A 22,040-nucleotide genomic window follows, 5' to 3' on the forward strand; every position below is an offset into this window, starting at 1 on the left:
CCTCTCTGACTTTCTAAAATCTGTTTTAGTGACCCAAAATACCACAACGGTATTTAATTAAATGATTTATAAGGATTCATTTTTTGAATCATACAACAAAGAAAAAAACTGAATCAATTTTGAAACCTATTTCTCTACTAGCACTCCACAGCTATACCCATGTCTATCAACATACAGCTCTGAAGACTTTTACTTTTTTACAGCCAAGTTAAGCAGAGATTATAATGCAAACACTGACTCCATTTCACTGTAGCAGACTTAGGGAGGACCTGTAGGAGAAATCATGTGCAGTTTGTTCACAGGAGGGAATAGAGATTTGGACCTGACTCAACATTATATGAAACATACGTCTATGAAAAACAAAAGTACATTATTATGGTATGGTATCAAAAGTAGCATTTTTGTTATTTGTGTTGAACATTTTTACAGGTAAATTAACTTCAACTTCTTACTTTGGAAATTAGGGATGTGAAAAGTTAAATGATTAATTGTTTAACTGGTAAGTGCAGTGATAACTGGTTAGCTTACTGGTTATCCTTTAGCTCCAGGTGGGCGCAATCTGGCAGGGAAGGGGGGAAGGGAAGCTGCCAGGTGCCCTAGCAGGAAGCAGAAGGCAAAGGGCAGGCAGCAGGGAGGCAGAGAGAAGCAAGGAGGGGAGGGGAAGAGGGATAGGGCAAGGGGGATTAGTACTAGTGTTGCCAACTCTGAGATCATTCACGGAGGTTTCATCACAAGGTATAATTACATTAATGACTGGTCTACTGTTCTCTAAAACTCATTCACTACCAACTTTATGGACCTTTGTACACACCACAAAATTGGCCTTTACAGCGGCTTAAATGCTCTTTTGCACTGCTTTAATGGTGTTGCTGTTTGCATTTTTGCCAGCGTATTCCGCTTCAATGGCATTGCTATTTGCACTTTCGACAGCACATTCCACTTTAAATGACTTTGGTACTTAGCAAGATAAAACACCTCTAAGACGTTTTACTTTGCTACCTAAGAAAGTGCAACAGTGCACAGGGTGCTTGAAGCCTATGTGCTTGGGGCTTGGTGGGCCCTGTGCAGCTCAGGGGCTGTGGGACCCAGCAGCAGCCCATGAGGGCAGCTTCACTGAAGAAGAAGGAAAAAAAAGTGGCGGCCTGGTCTTTTTTTTTTCTCCTCAGAGCCTGCCTGAGTTGTGTGGGGGCCCGGTGCTTCCCTCTGTGGCTGTGGTGCCTCCCCGGGCTGGGTCCCAGTGGGTGGGTGCTGCCTGAGGGGCCCCCACGCAGCTCAGGGACCACTTGGACTGCTGGCAGCTCACTCCACCTCCCCACTGCCGAAGAGGCAGGTAAGGATCGGGTCCCCACCCTTATATACACACCACAGGGGTTTAGTTCAGTTTAATTCTCTCTAAATTGAAGCGGTGTTTTTTAAAAACTCACTGTTTCAATTTAGGGAGAACTAAACTGAATTAAACCCCTGTGGCCTGTACAAGCAGCCTTCATCAGGAAGGTGAATGCACATTACTATTACATTTTAAAAACTAGCTGGACTACTGTATAAATTGGCTTCAACATTTCATATTTATTTTAATGAATTCCCTATAATTTATCTCCTAGGTGACTCTCAGAGTCTCCTGGAGATTTGTATCTAATTCCTGGAGACTCCAGGGCAATTCTGGAGGGCTGGCAACCCTGATTAGTACTCATAAACCTAAGAGGAAAACAGTGAGCAGCCTAATGACTCATCAATTAAGCAATGATCTGCTTGCTCACAGGTGCTCTCTGCCTCCCAGTGCAGGAATGTGGGGTGCAGACAGAAGTGCAGCTCCCCGCTGTAACTGAGAATGCTTTGCAGGAAGCCTTCTGAGTTATAACAATTCAATTCAATGAATGCTTCTGGAGCAAAGATCCATTATACATGTCACTTCATAATTTTGTTTCTGTCAGTTCTTGTCATGGGACTTTCTGTGAACACAAATCAGTGAAATGTGATCACCTACATGTCTGTGGCAAGTAAACTCAAAAAATGGTATTGATATAATTAAAGTGAAGTCAATTAAAAACTTAAGCTAATAAATAATGTTTGGAACCATTTATACTGCAGTCCTTTAAGACAATACAGTCTGCTCCCCCCACATACCAGGCTGGTATTGCAAGTCAGTTATAGAGTGCCCCTATGAGCACAGAGACCTATACTTGTAGCACAAGAGAAGGTGGTTCCTTGTGTGCTCACTCTGTTTCCCAAGAAAGGGCTGCTACCATTTTTGCTTCAACCCCTAAATTGCTCCTCATTGTGTTTGCTTAGTATATGCATGTGACTCCGTTCAGACAGTAAAATGAGGCTAGGCAGTTCCTAGTTAATTTCACTGTCTGGTGCACTACAGAAATGTTTCATTGTTTCGTTTACAAAAACTGTGGTGCAGGACTTAAATCAATAAAAGCTATTGAATAGAAACAATTAAGTGAATTCTCTTAATCTTGAATTTGCACCATTTTTGGTCCTTAGCAGCTTAATAATTGGCCAGACCTTTAGCTAGTGTAAAATGGCACAGACCCATTGAAATCCAGAGCACTACACTGATTTTACATCAGTTGGGGAGCTGAGCAAAGGTCCCCAATGGAAAGTCAGTGCTGCACTACCTCATGTTAGTATAATCTTCCCCAGGCTGACACAGACTTTCAGCAGACATGAAATGGGTTATAGAACACAGCCTAATCCTAGGATGAGGATGGCAACGCGTAGGGGGTGTATGGGGGTGCATGTGTACCCCTGAGAGCGCTGGTGCACCCCTGACAGGCCACACTCCCTGCTTAGGCAATGGGTAGGGGGAACAGGTGGGAGTGCCAGTGCCCACCCTGCGAGCACCGGCCAGGGAGTCAGAGAGCTGGATGAAGTGCAATAGCCACTTTCCGGTCAGCACGATTGGCTGCAGGGGATCCTCCCCACTCTCCGGTCAGTGAGATTGGCTGCCGGGAACCCCTTCCTAGTCAGCAGGTGAACACCCCCCAGTCAGTGAGACTGGCTGTGAGGGGAGCCCCCCCTGGTTGCTGACTAGTCCCTGGTGGGGACACATCCCCCCCCCAACTAAGGTGGTACCAGTTGTCCATGGTTTCTGGTTCAGCACATAGGTTTCTTTTCTTTTTGTGACAGAGGACTTTCTCTACCAAATATCTGTGACCTGCCTTTTGGCACACAGTAAGCAAGACAGATCAGGTCTAATGGGACAAATTATAAGACAAAACTAACTGAGCTAAGGAGTCAAGCAATATCAAACAGCACTGAAGTCACCTTTTCTCCCTTTTCTCCTACATCACCCTTTTCTCCTCGAGGACCAGGGAAACCCTATAAAAAATGAACAAAGATTTCTGTTGGTTTTGACATGTATGTGGGCTAGATTGTAAAATACTGCTGGGAAATGTATATAGGACTACATTGCTGCATGCTTTTTTTGTAAGGAATGCAAATCATGCTATTTGGCAAGGCCATTTTGCAGGAACAGAAGCAATGGCAGTGACTCTCCCTGTTGCACATGCTAAGTGGTAGTTGTGGGCTCTGGGTGACAGGGATGCTGTGGTCTGTAGCTTTGGGAAATGGGATCCCAGGAAGCTCCCCCTAGCATGTCATCAGAAATCCTAAATTCTGAATAATGCACTGCTTGTGGGGTTTGCAGTTATTCTTCTCAAACAGTGATGAATTTACTTAACCAGCTGTTAAGGACTGATGTTCTGAGCCTAGTGAGGAATACTATTGAGGGTCAGATTGGAGAAATATTGCCATGTGTAGCAATCATGCTACTACAGTGATGAGTCCGAGGGAGGTTATGTTAGTAAGCCTCACTGAGGTTAGCAGGTTTGGGCTGTCCTTTTTCAAAATACACTATTTTTTCTCTCCAGCCTTCTCTTCCTTCTGTCATATGCGAACAACAGCAGTGCAATGTTTAGTATATTCCCTACATGTTCAGCATGCACAGTAATTAAAAAAAAAAAAAGATGTGCTGCATCCAGGCAACTACTGCATGAAAGAACAGTTTACCTACCATTGTGAGTAAACTGGTCATAAATATTACTTACATCAAGGCCAGGCTCGCCATCTTTGCCCTGCCAAAGAACCATATAAACTCTATTAGCACCCCTAGGCTTTGTCACTATGGCTAAGTACAGACAATCAAAAAGCCTGAGGCTGAATTGATTCAATCTTCACAGGTTAGTCTAAGCTGCACAGATTGAACCGATAAGCAAGTGAACAGACATTCACTTTCAATTCCAGAAATGCAGCCACATGCCTGCAGTGGCCCAGGCCAGAAGCTGGAGCGTGTTAGAGCATGCCTCGCTGCTTGGCTGGAGCAGGCAACTTGGTCCAAAGCTACCCGCCCACCCAGCAAAGGGGGATTTGTGGGAGAGGTGCACAAAGCATCCTGGGATGCTGAGAGGACTGTGAGTTAACTTGAATCTGGAGGGGATCTGAGACAGAAGTTCAATAAACTGATTTAACCTAAATCATTTAAGTCTGGTACTACATCCATACAGGCTTATCCTAAAATGGTTCTGGTCATTTTGAGAGTGGCTTATGTGCACTGAACTTCTGTAGTATTACAGATTCAAACTGGTTTGCAATTACTTATACCAGTTCATATATAATTTCTGTCCTTAGCCTGTGTGACCTCTTGTTTGCTTACGATACCCAAAAAGGCCATCTTCATATGTAGCACCTGATTTCTGTCTAGATAATACAGGAATGTAGCAGGATTCTCTCTCTGTAGAACAGTAAAGCTCATTTCTTAGATTATACAAAGAGCATTGCCATTAGTGAAGGGTCTTTCTGTCAGTGTTTAACATTTCCTCTGTTTCCAGAAACTGATAACTTGACTGTAAAATGTTACTGTTGATTGAGCCTTAGCACACAGCTTCCAGGAGCAAGTTAAAATGAAGCAAAGCCCACGGTTTCCACCCCTTTCAATTCATAGACAGGAAATAAAAGTTTTTGCTTACACAAGTGGCCATCAAATGAGCATGCACAGCAAACTACTACTCCACTATTTCACAAAGAGCTTTAGTAAAGAGACAGTGCTGAAAGACCATCGACACTCATGGACCTGCTTTGGCTCTGTCCAAAGCGCACGGGAAGTTTGTCCTTGACTTCTGTCAGGAGCAGATCAAATGTTCTGACATCAGTATGAGTTGTGGACACCCAGCACCTCATGAGATGGGGCCCCAGCATGCACAGATGCAGATATGAAAAGCCTCATGCTGTGGTCAATGACACAATTGCACGTGTTAATTTTTCAAGTTGGGTACCAAAACCATAAACCAGTTATTCATGCCACCCTACTTCTCAGATACTGAGAGGACAATCAGAGTCCAGCTTATATCTAAAAGGGGCAGTATTAGCTTGGAAAAGTGCAGAACAAAAGGATGCACTCTTCCTTCAGCAACCCCTTTTGAAAGGGCTCTATGGAACTTCGAGCTCTATTCAACCTACCCTCCCCGGAAGACTGTTATAAACACTGCCTGCCTTCATGTTGGGAGCAACTTTGGTGAAGCAAGGTATAAGGCACATGATGCTATTCTTTCAGCTTGGCACCAAGAGGCTTACAACAGAGGATATGAACAATGCCCTACCATTGTCAAAAATGACCAAACAGGATATCAGTAGGAACTGCTGCAATCTTATCGAAGCTAGAACAGATCTGCATTGTCATTGACTGCAGCCCTTTGTTGTGTCAGTGCACACAGACACAAATGTATCCATGGCCTGGACCAGATCTGCAGTAGGTGTCAACCAGGATTGTTCAACCGACTTCAATGGAGCTAGGCCAGTTTACAGTAGCTGAAACTATGGTCAACCTAATTTAGTGATGGGTAAACGACTTAATCAGTTTATATGAAACAGAGCTTCCTTGCCCTTGAGGTGTGCTTGTTCAGGTATATTCAGATGCATCTTTTTTATCTCTTCTGGTTTCTGATCAGGGAATGTGTCCTCTGCAATATTCAGTGAGATTTCAAGACCCAGAGTACAAACTTAGTGCCACTAGGAAATCAGATGAAAGACGGTAAGATAAGCATCTGACCTTTCAAATGTTTATCTGAACCAAACCCAAACTATCAGCCTTTGAAAGCTTTCCCATCTCATATACTTAGAAATACATAAAACCAAAATATAAAAGCAAAATATTATTGTGTCAAAGAAATCTGAACAAGAATCCAGACGTTAAGGAAACCATAAAGACTACAAACGGCTCTGAACCTTTGCCACTGTCTTGGTGGTCTCTAGACAGCTAATAACATGTATAACAATACATAATCCACGAGTGCTGGAAGAAGGAGCACTTTAAGTCTGGATATCCTCACTCATGTTGGTTTATGTCAGCTCCATCCCATTACTTTTGCATAGTTGTACATGTGAATATGAATCTGTCTATCTTTGTGATATGGGTCTGCTTCAAGTGCAGTGACCTTGCATTGTCAGGGATTATTATCTCTCCTTACCGCCCTCAACTAATTACATTGCTAGATGGAATACGGCCATAAAGCATACAAAGTTTAATTAAGGAGTGGTGAAAGTTGCAATGTTCACAGGTTACATGCCACTTACAGGCAAACCATATGGTCCTCTGGGTCCAGGGTCACCTACAGCTCCCTTTTCACCCTAAAAAAAAGATAAAAGAAAAACAACATCTGGTTCAAATAGCACCACAGCCTCTTCCTGTTACAACAATTCCTCCTTCTTAAAAGGGAAATCCTTTATATCCCTCATCCTTGGGCATGTGCTCATCAGATTTTAAAATGAAAAGAAGAACAGGGCTTTATATTCTTATTTAGACATATTGCCTGCATTGTGTTTTTTGGACACCTTAATGTAAGCAATACACTGGGGGAAAAGACAAGATAGGTCACAGAGGTAAAACTTTGCATTTATTAATGTTATCATGCATTATTATTTAGTACTGAAAATATATATGCTCATTAAATTCCATTTTCATCAGTCAGTGTTATAAGTGTGTTATAGTTGCAACAGAGTCCTCTGTCAGAGGCCTCCATGGTAATGAATACTAAAGGTGCTTGTATATTGTAACTAGCTCCATGAAAGCAGCTGTGATTTCCTCCATAAAAACCTAAATTACCACCAACCAGAACAAATGTGTTTAACAAGCAATACTGTTAACAACAGATCTGTGGAGACCATTGCTATGTAAAGCTATGCATTTAGCTGCACTTTCAGATCCTAAATCTATATTACCCCTCAGACCTATTACATAAAAACTCTAATAAGGTGCAAGGCAAACAGAAGAGATACCCACCCTCCACTAAAGTTGACTGAAGAATCAAGAGTTTCCAAAGATAGAGACTGGTAATATAACATTGCAACTTCTTAGAAGCTATAAAGGAAACATTTCCTAAATTAAATAAAATCTCAAGGAAATAAATATAAGGTTGGAACCAGTATTTTTAGTTTATGCATCTTTGCCCTCATTAAATGTTTTTCATGGCGACTGATCAGAGCGCTGATGAATTGTGCTTCTGTGGCTGGGAACTCCAATCCAGCCAAGGAAGCACATGGTGAGGGGCGCTCTCAGCCTCCGGAGCACACAGCAGTCTTGAAAGTCTCCCTTGTGGTCCAGAGGGTGGGTACTGGCCGCACGTTCAATTACATGCACACTTTGTGTAATAACTTTGCTATGCCATCAATTGAATAAACATGTGGCCTGGTCACTACTTAAAGCATGATTAACCAAGCAATCGCATCTTAAGTGCAACATCTGTCAGGGCTCTGACATGCATCCCTGTAGTGGTGTAAGAATGTGGCTGTAGCTGTGATGTTCCAAGAAATGTAGGAGACCTAAGGGTTTTTTTGTGATATCTTTTTTTGGACTAACTGCAAAGTTGGGAAAGATGTTAGACACGCTTTTGGGCAAAAAGTACCCTTCATCAGACCTGAAATGGAAGCAGACACAAGCTAAGCTAACGCAGGGGAAAAAAGGGGGTCTGTGTTTAACTCTGTAAATAAGACAGAAAGGAGGGCAGGGTGGCACCTTGATACTAACTGCTTCATCTGCTTGAAGGAACGGAAGCAGGCTATAAAATAGGAGCAAATAGAGATTATCATGAGCTTTCCTAAGAAAAGTAGAGTAGGTGACTTAGTTAGTGGAGGAGCAAGATCATTCAAGAATGAAAAGGTTCATTATTACCTCTGGAGTGAAGGGAGATTAGAAGAGATAGTTTTTAAGATTGTAACAAGTGATTAAATCATTGTCTGTTAAATCCATATTTTTTAATGTCCAGGAAGGCTATGGATTCCCTAACCTGTCTCCTGGAAGTGTTTTGTAGATTCCCTTTGAGCAGGAGTGTTATGACGTTAGAAAGAAAGTGGTTCTGTGCTCCTACTGGCATTCACATCTCTGTGCTTTTTTCTGCGAGAGCTTACCGTGGTACAAACTTTTTGTCTAGTTTCAACTACATAGTTTCCATGAGGGCACTATGAAACTATTTGGTGAGCTGGATGAGATATACTACATTCTGGGTGCATCTACACATGCTATTAATGTGCCTGAATAAACCCCAGTGCAGTTCACGCTGGAGTCAGCTGCTTCTCAGGCACAGTGTCTTTATGTGCATCTGGGACTGCAGTAATTCAAGCTGGAGTTGAGCAGCCCTGGGCTGGCAGAGGGCCTAGGGGGTCAGCCCTGGGCTCCAGGTGGCAGCGTAGGGTGGTGTTGGGGCTGGCTGGGGCATGGGGATGCTACACTGCAGTACTAGATGGCAGGCAGCTCCCACCCTGTAGTCCCCCTTGTGCCCCAGCAAGCCCCGTCACAGTTTACACGTGTGTTTGAGCACACATAATTACTCTGCTGTAGGATAGTACTTGTGCTGGACAGTACTATTCTAGAGTGAAGTTAATTAATTTGCTGTGCCATAATAAGGGCAGATGTGTAGACGGTGACACTTTACTGCAGAGCTAATTAGTCACCTCTGTAGTAAAGCACGTGTGTAGATGCACCCAGTATGATATATATCAGGACTGTCCAAATTGTGTCCTCTGAGGGGTTAATTTGCAGCCTAAGTCACTGCTTCACTCATCTCTCCAGCTGCTATTACTGCCAGAGTCTCTGAGCTCCCCCTTCCTCCTCTGCTTCCTCTACAACATTCCTCTACAATGTGGTGTTGTGGGTGGGGTATGGAGGGATGGTGCAGCCCATAGGCTGAGGGAGCCTGGGGGGGTCCAGGTCCCTGGAAGGGAGGGGGGAATAGCGGGTAGCTTCCTGGCAGCCTAAAAGTTAGAGAGGCATGATACGCATTATGCACCTCTACATAATTGCTGTCATAACGGTTGTGACGTCAGATGCCAAACACAGGAATATCTGATGAATAATTAGATGAGAGATGCTCACATCCAACATGCTGTACTAAGTATTATCATTTGCAGTCTATGATGAGTGCACTCTCAATAGGAAACAACACTCCAGGATATATATATATTTGGCTGGGACTGAATTCCTAGATGCGGGTTCTGGATAAGACAAAAAAAGAGTGGTCCTGACCATAGGTTGTCTGCTCTGGAATTCCTGGAATGTCAACTTGATCTCTACTTTACTTCCTTCTTTAATGCGAACTGTGTACAAGGTTCCTGGCACAGAAAGACATTAAGTTTTTGCCCAAAAGTTGCCACAACTCAGTGGCTAATGAACTACTTCTGGATAAAAAGTGCACTAAAATCTAAGTTATTTACTATTCATTATTAATTCACTGGCCACTATTATTCATTATTAAATGCATAGACCAGGGATTGGGGGTACTTGAGAAGGCCCTAGGGGGTACACGCAGGCAGCCAGGGATGGAGCACCGCCCATATGCTGGGTGTGACCCCACGTGTAAGGTCCAACTTGGTACACCAGGTTCAACCCCATGTGCAGAGGTTATGGACCCAGGTCCCAGCCAGAGTGGCACGGGGGCTGTGTCATTTGGTCAGGGGGCTGCTCTCCATGGCTAGGGACAGACATTCAAAAAGCCGGAGCCTGAACTGATTCAACCTTTGCAGGTTAGTCTAACCTGCCTAGGCTGAACCAGTTTGTAACTGGACAAACATGCTCTCTGGATTGAGATAATCTGGGCACATGCCTGCAGCTGCTCAAACCAGGAACCAGGGGGTGCTAAAGCCAGCCCTTGCCTGCAGGGAAGCTGTGCTGCAGTGGGAGGAGTAGAGCCCTTACTGGGGGTGACAGCCCTTGCCACATTGTGGGGGAGAGCGAGTCCCTTTGTAGGAAGGGGCTGTGCTGTTGGCTTGGGTTGTGCACTGAGGGCTGGGGCCAGAGCCCTGCAATCCCCCACAGTGCTGCTGCGTTCCACAGCTGCTCTGCCAGCCCTGCAGCATAGCCCCTCCAGGAAGCTGTGACAGGCTCCTGCCCATCGGGCACTCACTGCTCGCCACTCCAGCTGCCGGGTGGGGGCAGAGCCAGCCCCCGCAGCTCGTTCTGTGCCAGGACAAGCCAATGAGGGGGCTTATTCAGCCCCCATTATTGCCCCTGAGCTTCGGCTGTGGCCCAGCCCAGCAGACCCCGCAGCCAGCAGCTGAATAAGCCCCTTCCTGTTGGGAGGGGGCTTGCCCCAAGCACAGAGGTGCCACTCCACTGCAGCAGGGTCTGCCCAGCTGGGTCTGCCTGGCCTGGCTGCTGCTGCTTGGTGCTTAGAGACAGTGGCTAAATAAGCCCCCTCTTGTCAGCAGGGAGCTATCTCTGAGCAAAGGGCAGCGTCGGCCATGCCGGGGAGACCCCACTGGGCAGACCTGGCTGTGGTGCGAGTGGTGTCTCTGTGCTTGGAGCAAGCCCCCTCCCAGCAGGAAGGGGCTTACTCAGCTGCTGGCTGTGGGGTCTGCCGGGCCAGGCAGCAGCTGAAGCTTGGGGGGAATAATGGCAGCTGAATAAGACCCCTCAGTGGTCTGCCCCAGCACAGAATGAGTGGCGGGGGCCAGCCCTGCCACAAGCCGGCAGCTGGACAGCGAGTGGCAAGTGCCCAATGGGTAGGAGCCTGTCACGGCTTCCCACTGTGGCTGTGCTGTGGGGCCGGCAGAGCGGCTGTGGAGCCTTGCAAGGCTCTGGTCCCCTCCATACCTCAGCACTGCCGCAGAGCCAGAGCCCACAGCGCAGCCCCTCACCTGGAAGGGGCTTGTACTCTCCCACAGTGTGACAGGGGCTGCTGCCCCCAGTAAGGGCTCTTCCCCTCCCACTGCAGCGGCGGGGAGGGGGCACAGTCAGGCAGGGCCCCTGGTGGGGGTAGGGACAGGGTTATTCTTCCAGTGGAGGGGTGAAACCAGAGGCCTATCCCAGGCAGGGAGCCACCTGGCTGCCAGTGAGGTGGAGTATAAACTAAATCTGCTCCCTGCTCCCCTCTGCCTCAGGGGCCATGGTGCCCCCCTGCTGCAGCAGCGAAGGGGGAGCGTGGACAGACCCGGCTCAGGTCCCTGCCGGTGGTACGGAGGGGGGAATTAAACCCCTCTCTGGCCGGACCGCTGCCGGTTCCTGCTTGGGCTGCGGAGCAGAGGGGTGGAGCCAGCCTGGCGGGACTGCAGCAGAGCCCCTCCCAGTCCAGAGAGCATGCTGGGATGCTGGGGGTCTCTGATTTAACTCAAACCAGCAAAGGTTCTGGGACAGACAATGCATAAACAGGTTTGACCCAAATCAGTTAAGTCTGATACTACATTCAACCAGGTTCATCTCAAACCAGTTTCAGCCATTTTCAAATAGGTTTATGTGCACAGAATGTCTGTTCCATTACAAGTTTAAACCAGTTTCTGATCACTTAAACCGGTTTATGTGTAATGTCTGTCCCTGGCCCGCAGGTCTGGGAATTTGGCAGTGGAGAAGCTGCAGCAATTAATGCTGTTACCACTCCCTTCCTTCAAATTTCAGACCTGTGAGGATTAATATTTGTCACATCTAAGGTTCACTTCAATTTCTACCAGCTAGTTTTGTGGAAAAAGGTGTAGGAGTATACAAGAAAAATATCATAATACCAGCTGGTGGTAAGAAGACTGACATTCAGTCTAGCTTAGACATTTCATATTTTTATGAAATAGGGAGTTATATTCCTTATATATAGCTCACTGGGTGCTGTTCTGGAGTTTATTGCTCCCAGGCTCGTATGTGCATATGTACGTGGGACCACAGCATGTTGAGCAGCTCCAGCTGGTAGGGGGGCTTGCGGGGGGTCGGTCTGCCAGCCCAGGGATGATCCCCCCAGCTCAGCATGCTACAGAGGGGATGAGGGTGCTATAGAGGGCATGCCGGGGCATGAGGGTGCTTTAGTGCGAGGCTAACTAGCAGGCAGCTCTCGCATTGAAGCATCCTTGTGCCCCAGCCAGCCAGGGCAGCATCTACATGTGTGCTGCCGCAGAGTTTGCAAATACAAGTACTATCCTGCTGCGGAGCAAATTAGTTTACTCCAGCCTAATAGGAGTAGACAGGTGATGTTTATTGCACAGCTAATTATAGATAATTTCTATTATAGTTTATAGCTAATTTGTCTACTACGCAGTAAATGTCTTGTATAGACATGCCCACTCTGACTGAGACTAAGTGTATGATGAAGGTCTTTCTTGATTCTGTTGATCTTCTAGCTATTTCTGACCGAGAAGTGAGACTTCTAACTTGTAAAAACTACAGGAGGCTATTTAAAAAAAACAAACCAGTAAATGTCTTGGGCCTTCAGTGCTTTCTTGCATAAAAAGCTAAAAGATTTACTAACCACTCATAATAGTAGCTATGCAGCTGTTTGATCTATACTTGATATACATCTAGACTGGTTAATGTTTTTTTAAAAATCTTAAACAGCAACAAAGACCATAAGAAGTCCTCTTAAAATAGCCCTACATAATCACTAAACATATGGTACACAAAAAATGCTGGCAAAGGGCATATAAGTTTGGGGAAGTAAAGGCATTAATACATGTGAAGCTCTGACTGGATATGTACCCTACAGATTTCCTGTCTGCAATGTGAAGCACCTGCTGAACAGTGTTTCAAACACTGGCTTTTGCCAGCAGCGGATTAATGGATTATGATGGATTAATAGATAATGGGAGGCAGGCTTTTGAAACTGCTGTGCCAAACAGAGGAAATACAGGGAAATAAGCATTCAGCCAGCAAATTTTGAGTAGATTTTATACCTAAGAAGCCATTCCCAAGCACAAGGGATTTACATTGTGGCTCTTTTGGGTTGTTGCCTGTTTCAAATCCAAGATCCTGCATTATGTGATTTTGTATTGTATGGAAGTATTTTTTGGAGGAACAGGATAACTGGCATTCTCCCATCTAAATTAGAAGTACAATTAAGGAGGCTATCCCAGTGAGAAACACTGTAAATTTAAAATACACCACCAGAAACTGTAATAGATTTTGAACTTTTGTGATGACAAGAGCTTTTGAGAGAATACAAATTTGAAAATCTGACAAGAGTTTCAGAGTTCAGAGATATATTTTTGCTATCGCTGTTAAAATCCCTTGGGATTAGTATTTAATTAAATGTGCTTCTCTCAAGTCCTTTTAAACTGATGGTCAAGTATGACCCTGCCTTGAGCAGGGGGCTGGACTAGATAACCTTGTGAGGTCCCTGCTAGCCCTACTTTCCTATGATCTTAAATAACTGCAGTTTCTGATTAAAAAATCATAAATATGTGGAAATGACTGTAAATAAATCTCCATTAGTTCCCAGTGATATTGAAGTACAGTTAGATTTAACAGACACAGTAATTTGAATCTATGCAACACTTTGCATATCTCTATCTTGAAGTGCTTTGCAAATGAATTAATTGCCATATATTTCCTTTATCACATGACTCACACAAACAGATACAACACTGTGCCCAAAGTGTGGCACCATGATTCTGCTTGTCCTTATCTCCAGTAAGTAATATATTCCCATGTTAACAGAACTGTAATAGAGCTGCTAACATTTTTAAAGCACTGGACAATTATCTATTATGATAACCCTGCAAATATCACCTCAGTTTTAAAGAAGAAGAAACTGGGACAAAAACGAAAAAATTTAGCTGTAGACTCAGTAGGTGCAACTGACTGAAAGGGAATTCAATTTTCTCAGGCCCGTGAGTCAGTGGCAGAGCCCATATTGGAATTCTGCATTTCTTCAAAACTGGAGAGTTCCCAACACCAGTTCTCTAGAGCAGTGGCTCTCAACCTTTTTTGTACCAGAACCCTTTTGTAAAAATTGATGGCAAGTCCTGATCCAGTGCCCCTTATGCCTGACCCATTGCCTCCTTGCCCCCAGGCTCCAGCCCCCCAGTGTGTAGGTTGGAGAGGGGGGAGAGATGTGGGGTATGAAGGGCCCCAAGTAGTCCCAAACAGCCCCTGCAGGCTGTTTCAGCCTACAAGGGAAAAGCCACAGCTTCTCATGTTTTTTTCCTTTAAATGAGAATCAATTTTTAAAGTCTGTTGATCCATTTTTAAAGTTTGTTCATGACACTTTCATATAGTCTTGAGATTTACTTTTGGGTCGCAACCCACAGGTTGAGAAATACTACTCTAGAACACCATGTCTCCCTTTAAAAAGCACTTGTAAGTAGGCCTAGCCAGTGTTTTACTGTGATCACTAAAAACTCAGGTCTGGATGGCATTATTTCTGCCATGACAGCATACCAAATGAATTTATCATTGCCCCAAATTCTGCATAAATAAGAAATTAATCCATATCCTTTACAAAGTTAAAGATAGGTTTCATTTGTATATTTATTCTTGCTCCCATAATACTTCAGGGCTAGGGACAGACATTCAAAAGCCTGAGCTTGAATTGATACAATCTATACAATCTTTGTATGTTAGTCTAACCTGGCTAAGCTGAATCATTTTGTAACTGCACAGAGTTCCCAGTAACGCCAGCACATGCCTGCAGTGGCTCAGGCTAGAAGCTGGGGGGTGCTAGAGCAGCCCTCCCTTCCCTCGCACAATACTGAACTGACTGGTATGTGGCCAGGCCCTGGCAACATGCTCTGATTAGCCCAGCAGGAAATTGATAACAGTATTTATCATCCCCTAACTCAGTGGTTATCACCCCATTAAGAAAACAACAGAGGGACATTACCAGCTACCTGTTGATTCTGCCTGTTGATTCAGCATGGATGGAAGCCAGCATGTGGTCTGCTAGATAATACACAGACACCTCCTCAGCAATACAGAGGGGAGGGGGGAAATTCCTGCTTAGCAGGGAATGGTGAGGGGGAGCAGGGAGCAGCATGTAGTCTTGCTGGACCTCTGGCTAGGGAGCAGAGGGGAGGAGCCAGCCCTGCTGTGGAGCAGAGAGCCCCGCCCAGCCCACAGAGTATGCCAGGGTGCTGGGGGAATCTGATTTAACTTAACCCAGCAAGGGGTCTGGGACAGACATTGAATAAAAACAGTTTGACGCAAATCAGTTAAGTCTGATACTACATTCAACCAGGTTTACTTCAAACTGGTTTCAGTCATTTTCAAACTGGTTTATGTGCACTGAGCATCTGTTCTGTCATAGGTTTAATAAACCGGTTTCTGATCACTTAAGCCTATTTATGTATAATGTCTGTCCCTACCCCAGAAGACCTAAATCTATAATCAGATGCAACATGCATTCCTGCAAACCAGCAAGATTAGCTTTCTAGATTTGTTAAATAATAACTGGATTTGCCATTTAAAAATGTTTTTTCAATTGACCCACCCCAAACATTTTACCTTGAGACACCTGTACACCCTCTCAATTGAACAATGGCCTCTGTTCTTGACACAAAATGCTAGCTGTCAACAAGGACAAAATTTGATCCTGTTCACTGATATGCAGAAGCCATGCTATGGCCTATCTCTCTAAATGTAGAGACTGAGGTCCAAGGACAACTTGTTTCTGCACCTGCATTTGCAAGCTCAATAAATGAATATTGCAATGATGCATGAAGATACCTGATTATACATGTATTTATTAATTTCAATGTAAACAATACAAATACATCTAAACACTCTAGCCACCATGACACATAATTAATGCTATAAAAATACTCTGACAACATTATTCTGATAGAAATTTTGCTAACCTGCCACACCAGAAAAGCCCTTTCCCAATATCTCAACTTTCAGCATCAAGTTGATCTACACAAGAAGTTTCTATTGTTTGAAAATTTGGCTATATAAACTTATGCAACTTCTAAGTTATTAAAAACTTATTATTTCCTTACCCCTATCTACAGCAGCTGCTTCTTGGAAACTACTGTGACTTTAAATCAGAAGGGTCATTAATGCCCTTGCAAGCTTATGTAAGAGAGAAAAACAACTGTTATCTTTCTAAGACTATAGAGATATTAAATTCCAGCACATCTCTTTTTCAACAGATCTTCGATTGCAGAGTTGCATATCTTTCAAGATAATATAATTTAACAAAGCAAAGGTACTTAGGTGACATTTATTTTTAGAAAGTAACAGCATAACTTATATCTAAGTTACTTGCTAATGTACATAGTATGCTGGACTGCCATGTGTTGAATTCACAGAAATAAATTAAGCCTAAATAAGAGAAACACTTTACTGGAAACCCCAAGAAAAAGCCCCCAACAAAACAGACTCCCAAGACCATTAAACATACCTGAGTGCCAACCAGTGTGGCAAGAATTCCATAATTACTTCACCTTGAACTTATATCTCACCACATTTTTTTTTTGCAAAAATGAATTCTCAGTCCATGCAGACCTACCTCAGTTGTTTCACTGTTAAATCTAATTGGATCCATGCCATATTGCAATGTCTTCAATACAACAGGCCTAAAGTAGTGTTATTACAGTTGTTTGTTAAACTTAAAAATTCTCACAGATGCAGTTCTAGATTTGCTTTTAGTCGGAAATAAGTATAATCTTTCACTTTGTTGTTTAAGTAAAGAGTGATGATGTTAATGCTGACAGACTCATAGTTAAACAATAAACATGAGGGCTTGAATCCAACTCCAACTTTATACAGGTAAGTAGAATAGGTAAGCAAATAGAAGAAGAAACAAGGGGATACTATTTCTGTCCCTTTCTTAATGAGGCAGAACCTATCCATTTTATTTTATGACAATTCAATTCAAAATTGAAAAACACCACTGGGAACAGGAGCAGGAGCCAGAACCCAGAAAATGCGTGAGGGGTTGTCATGATTAAATTTTTCAGAATATAAATGGAAATGAGTTTTAAACCTAAAATTAAAAGAGTGACCCTTAAACAAATATTATTCTGTTCAATAATACACGGGTATGTCTTTAGTACAACTTGAACTCTTGAACTAATTTTAGTAGAACTTGTGTAGTTTTTTTCAGACAAAAAAAATACAGCCAACGATTGTGTACTTACTCTGTCTCCTTTAGGACCTGCTGGGCCATGTGGACCAATTGGGCCATCTATACCCTAAAAGATCCAACAAAGAGGAGGTGAAAAACAAATGCCCTGAAAAATCTTATTGGTCTTAACAGGCTTTATTTGAGCAGGTTTATTCTAGCCAGGAAGCAGTTCATCTCCCACTGACTGAAAATCTAGGCTTAATTGTAATGGGAACTAGGCATACAGATCCATTAACGGATTTTGAAAATCCAACCTATAAACTACTAAATTATGATGTAATCCTCTTTCATCTAATTTGATACTTTATTGCTTTAAGTCAGCAGATTTTAGAGGTATTAAAATGTAGAGAGAAATTTTGCACAGTAGAAACTGAAGGGTTAAACAAGAGAATTTATGTAGAGAATTGTGTGGGTTGCACATCAGAGACAAAAGCAAAGAATTATAAGGCTTAATGAGCTATGTTGTTCTTCATTTTCTCCTCTCATTGTTCATCATTATAAAGGCCAAAGAAAACATTTATTTTAAATATCAAAAGGATCAAGACAGAACCCTAGCAGTTTTGCACCAGTCTCACTGACACAGAATTAGTCTAACTGAGGCCTCAGTTCACACTGGGAAGCCTAATTTTACTCAATAAAATAAGGAATATCCAGACCATTTTTTTTCTTTTCTTTCTTTTTGATGCTTCAGGATTTGCAAATAATTGCCAAGCAATGGCTGCCATTGCTGAAGACAGGAGGAAAAGTACAAGCAAAAGAAAGGGAAAGGAAGCTAGACACATGCTTCATGCAAATAATAGCTCTGCCTACATGGGTCTTGAGAGCTAGTCTCAGTGAAACAGCTAAAATTCCAAGGCAAACTAAGAATGAACAATACATTTAGAAACAAGATGAATAGGCTTAAATACACTGAGACATGTCTACATCTCTATAGGCTTTTGGGAACAGCACAAAACTAGGCAATACCAACCAGTCATACCAAAATGCATTCATGGGCCCATCTTGAGAACACGGCTGTGCCACCAATAATCTGTTCTATGCCTTCCTCCTGCTTCTGCAAGGAAGCTGCCTGGGAGGCTTTGTCTCATTCTCTGTAAGTAGATGGTGCTACCTGAAACTGTTAACACCAAGTGCCGGGCAGTGATTAAATAACCTAGCAATCTCTAGGGTGCCAATGGCTTTGTGCAGAAGAGCACCTTAGAGGGGGGTACTGGTCTTACCCCTGGTAGTGGAAATGCCACCAAAAAGTTGTGGGACTGAAGCCCACTCCATGACAGGGTAGATTGGGTTCTTTAACTTTGTTGGCAGCCAGTCTAGGAGTGAAGCCCCAATAAACAGACAAATGGATGATCTCCTTTGCTCCAGCAGCTCCTGCAGCCAAGACAGTTACTAACATATTAGCAACTGCCTTTTCTACAGATTAAACAAGCAAGGCTGAGAGGGGCACATTGGTGCAGTGCATGGGCAGCTTACCATCTCCATAGACACTGCCCAGGCTTTTGTGCCTTGGAGAAGTCACTCCAGCTTCACCTTATATTTAAGTGTGGTTTATGTTCAGTGAGCTGATAATCACACTCAGTGTAATTCTATTGTCTCACGAGACGGATGCTTGCTACTACTCCTACTGTAAAATGTTACACGTAAACTAAGCAAATCAGGCTGTTGAGAAGCACATAGACTTGATAACAGAGTATGACACAGGAACACAAGGGACTCACCCGGGGTCCTGGCTTCCCATCTAAGCCAGATGCTCCCTGTGTGATTAGGTGGAAGCACGGATGACAGGTATAACACGAATGACAAGAATGTGAGATTAGTAAGTGGTGTTGATGAATAAATGTAATTTAAACACACAATACAAACTGTGACACGATTCTGGAATGGGTATCACATTACTACAGTATGTTAGTTAAAAAATTACATACAACATTAAGAGCCTGATTCTGTTCTCATGCCTATTGATTCTACATTTGTGTAACACCAGTGAGCTGGATTCAATCCTGATTTGCAGTGGCATACTTTAGATCAGAATGAGGCTCTAGATATATTAGTGCTACAAATGCCAGACATTACAGTGTGCTTCAACACACAAAAACAGATTTGTAAACTGACTAGAGAAGGTTTTAAAATCATGACAATATGATTACTGTATTTTGCACCCAAGTTAAAACTATGTTTTAACATCTATATGAAGAGTTTAATGCAGAAAATTGCATTATGTCAGCAAAGAAATCTGGGCCCTAACAACAATGGTTTTATTCATTTCTAAGAGCCTGGGAGATAACAAATTCTTGTTTCTTCAGCTTGTTACAATTTTAACATATAATCATTAACCTAATTCCAGGGTGGAGGTGCATATGACACACACCGCTTTAGGCTGTTCAGTTTTATATCCTTGGGGGCTGAGTGACCCCTGGTGGATTTTATGTGAATAACTTTAGTACAGTGCAATAACAACTTGAATATAGTGTATAAACCATAATATCCAATGTTTGCTGGATTATCAAAGAGACATTGGCAATACCATTGGCAAAAATTTTGGAGACTAGTAAATGGGTCAAAAATACATTTTTGCAAGGGGAAGACCAGAGCTGTCTCCAAATTTAAAATACGTTTGGGGAATAATTTTGACTGAAAAAAGGAAATAATTTTGAAAAGTCAAAATGTTTCTATTTGATATTTTCAGAACAATAAATTTTGACTTTTGATTTGAACGAGTATTTTCCTTTTATTTTTATAAAGGGGCAAGAAAGGTCTGAACAACCATAAAATAAAATTAAAAAGTTTCATTTTTGGTCAAATGAAACAGTTTGGGCAACACAAAAAATTTCTTCCCATTTTTCAGTGCAGTCATGGAACTGAAAAATCCTTATTCACATAGCTCTAACAGCTAGCTTCAATAAGATGAACTACAACCTTTTTGATGAAGGTGATCTTCCTCAGAGTCTCCCTGCATGTCTTTTAAAAATTTGGACCAGATTTGATCATTTCAAATGCTTTTGTCCTCCCTGCTGCTTGGAAAGACACACACCAAAAATAAGGGAAATAAACTGGCTATCAAGTAGAAACTATATGAAACTACCTTTTGAAAAAGTACTGTCAAATACATAACCAGACTAAAAAATAGTGCACATTTTTCTCTGTTCACATATAGTTCTAACAATTTTGGGTGTTTCTTGTTAACAATATTTTCAGATTGACATGTGATCTTTAAAGCTTTGGTTTCCTTTTATTATCAATTATACCAATCACCCATAATGAGGCCTAGCTGAGCAGTACAAGGCAAAAATAAAAAATCTATTATCCATGAATGAATGAGGAATATTTGAAAATAGTAAGCCAATTCCAAATGTATTTACTTAAATTGTAGTTAATCAAACCTCTGCTTTATTACTGCAGTTGTTCAAACAGTGGAAGACTGAGGAGACATCAATATTAAAAGAACGAAGTTGTTCCAGAAAACTATTTTTAAATAAAACATGACAACATTCATATCACAACATGATTAATGTAATGGGGATCACAGCATCTTCGTGACATTAAAGACTATCAACTAACAAATGACAAAAAGAAAGTGACAGCACTGTGTGTTACTTTGGACACTAGCACAAACTCTGGGTAAAACAACTGATGTTCTGCACCAATATGGTTTTTATAAATGCTGCTGAGTAAACCAGAGTTGTTGGTTGAAAGTAGAAAGAGACGTTTGTGATTTGCATTGAAATTGAATAGTTTTGTTCTTTTTACTTACTGGAAGACCCAGGGGCCCTCTGTCACCCTTTTGACCTGGTTCACCCTTCAATCCTTTAAGACCATTCAACCCTGGTTCACCCTAAACATAAAAGTATAAATGCCAAATTTTTGGTGCTATAATGGGTGTTTAAACTGGGACACAAGAGAGCCAGTCTCAGAAATGGCTACAAATTCCAGTTTGAAACAACAAAGAAGGTCTGTTCACTGTAAGCTGCTATTTCAGCATTTACAGACTATTGGCAGTTTACATGGAGATACTGTACTGACCTGTACAGAAGTATTCAGTAGATAACCAATGATAATTTTAAATACAACTGTATGTTAAAAATACAGGAAACTCCCCTGGGTAATAGACTCCTGAATGATTTCTAAACAGTTGTTATAATATTTGGATGACTTGGGCTCAACTATTGTTTCCCTCCTACAGTTTTTTGACTTGCCTAAGAGTCTACACATTATTATCCTAGGCTGTTAATTCAATATAGGAAAAATTTAGTTAGAGGAGGGGAGATCCATTTTGTTCACATCAGTGATAACTGCAATAAGATCTGATGAAAGGTGCTTTTTGTGTGGAAGCACCCTTCCCCCCCATGGCAAACTGGAATTTACAGCCAATTCTTATGTAAAGATATTTTTAAACCTTTAAACAGCATAATTAAACAGGAAATTAAGAGAAGCAGTGTGTTGTGCTGAGACAATGTAGTTTTGAGGCCCAGGCTTCACTGATCTTAGAAAAATGGTATTCATACATGAACAGGAGGCACTGTTTTTTTTGTGATGATTAAATTACGCAGATGTCATTGTACTAAAAATTGTAGAAAAAATAACAGCAGGCTGGTGATCATTGTGGAAGCGTTCTCATATTATGTAGCTTTACCATGCCCCAGGGTTCTGCAGGCAAGTCAGGATACTAAACTTTCATGCTCTCCATGCTCTCTGCTCTCCAGCTTTCCCTGGACGCCATCCCCCCCCCCC

General features: G+C 42.6%; 1 protein-coding gene across 1 annotated transcript in view; it reads right to left on the minus strand.

Annotated features, from left to right (window-relative positions):
- The window catches only part of COL25A1 (collagen type XXV alpha 1 chain), a gene marked incomplete at its 5' end in the record, with an annotated part of 779,688 nt that overhangs the window by 15,548 nt on the left and 742,100 nt on the right, over window positions 1-22,040 (minus strand). The window contains 4 exons of the mRNA XM_019521958.1: window positions 6,577-6,630; window positions 17,326-17,379; window positions 19,031-19,066; window positions 21,064-21,144. Coding sequence (XP_019377503.1) covers window positions 6,577-6,630; window positions 17,326-17,379; window positions 19,031-19,066; window positions 21,064-21,144 — 225 coding nt within the window. The remainder of the gene's footprint in view (window positions 1-6,576; window positions 6,631-17,325; window positions 17,380-19,030; window positions 19,067-21,063; window positions 21,145-22,040) is intronic.

Source organism: Gavialis gangeticus, unplaced genomic scaffold, assembly GCF_001723915.1.
Source record: "Gavialis gangeticus isolate Ggan-Ray unplaced genomic scaffold, GavGan_comp1, whole genome shotgun sequence".
In the NCBI taxonomy this organism is placed as follows: domain Eukaryota; kingdom Metazoa; phylum Chordata; order Crocodylia; family Gavialidae; genus Gavialis; species Gavialis gangeticus.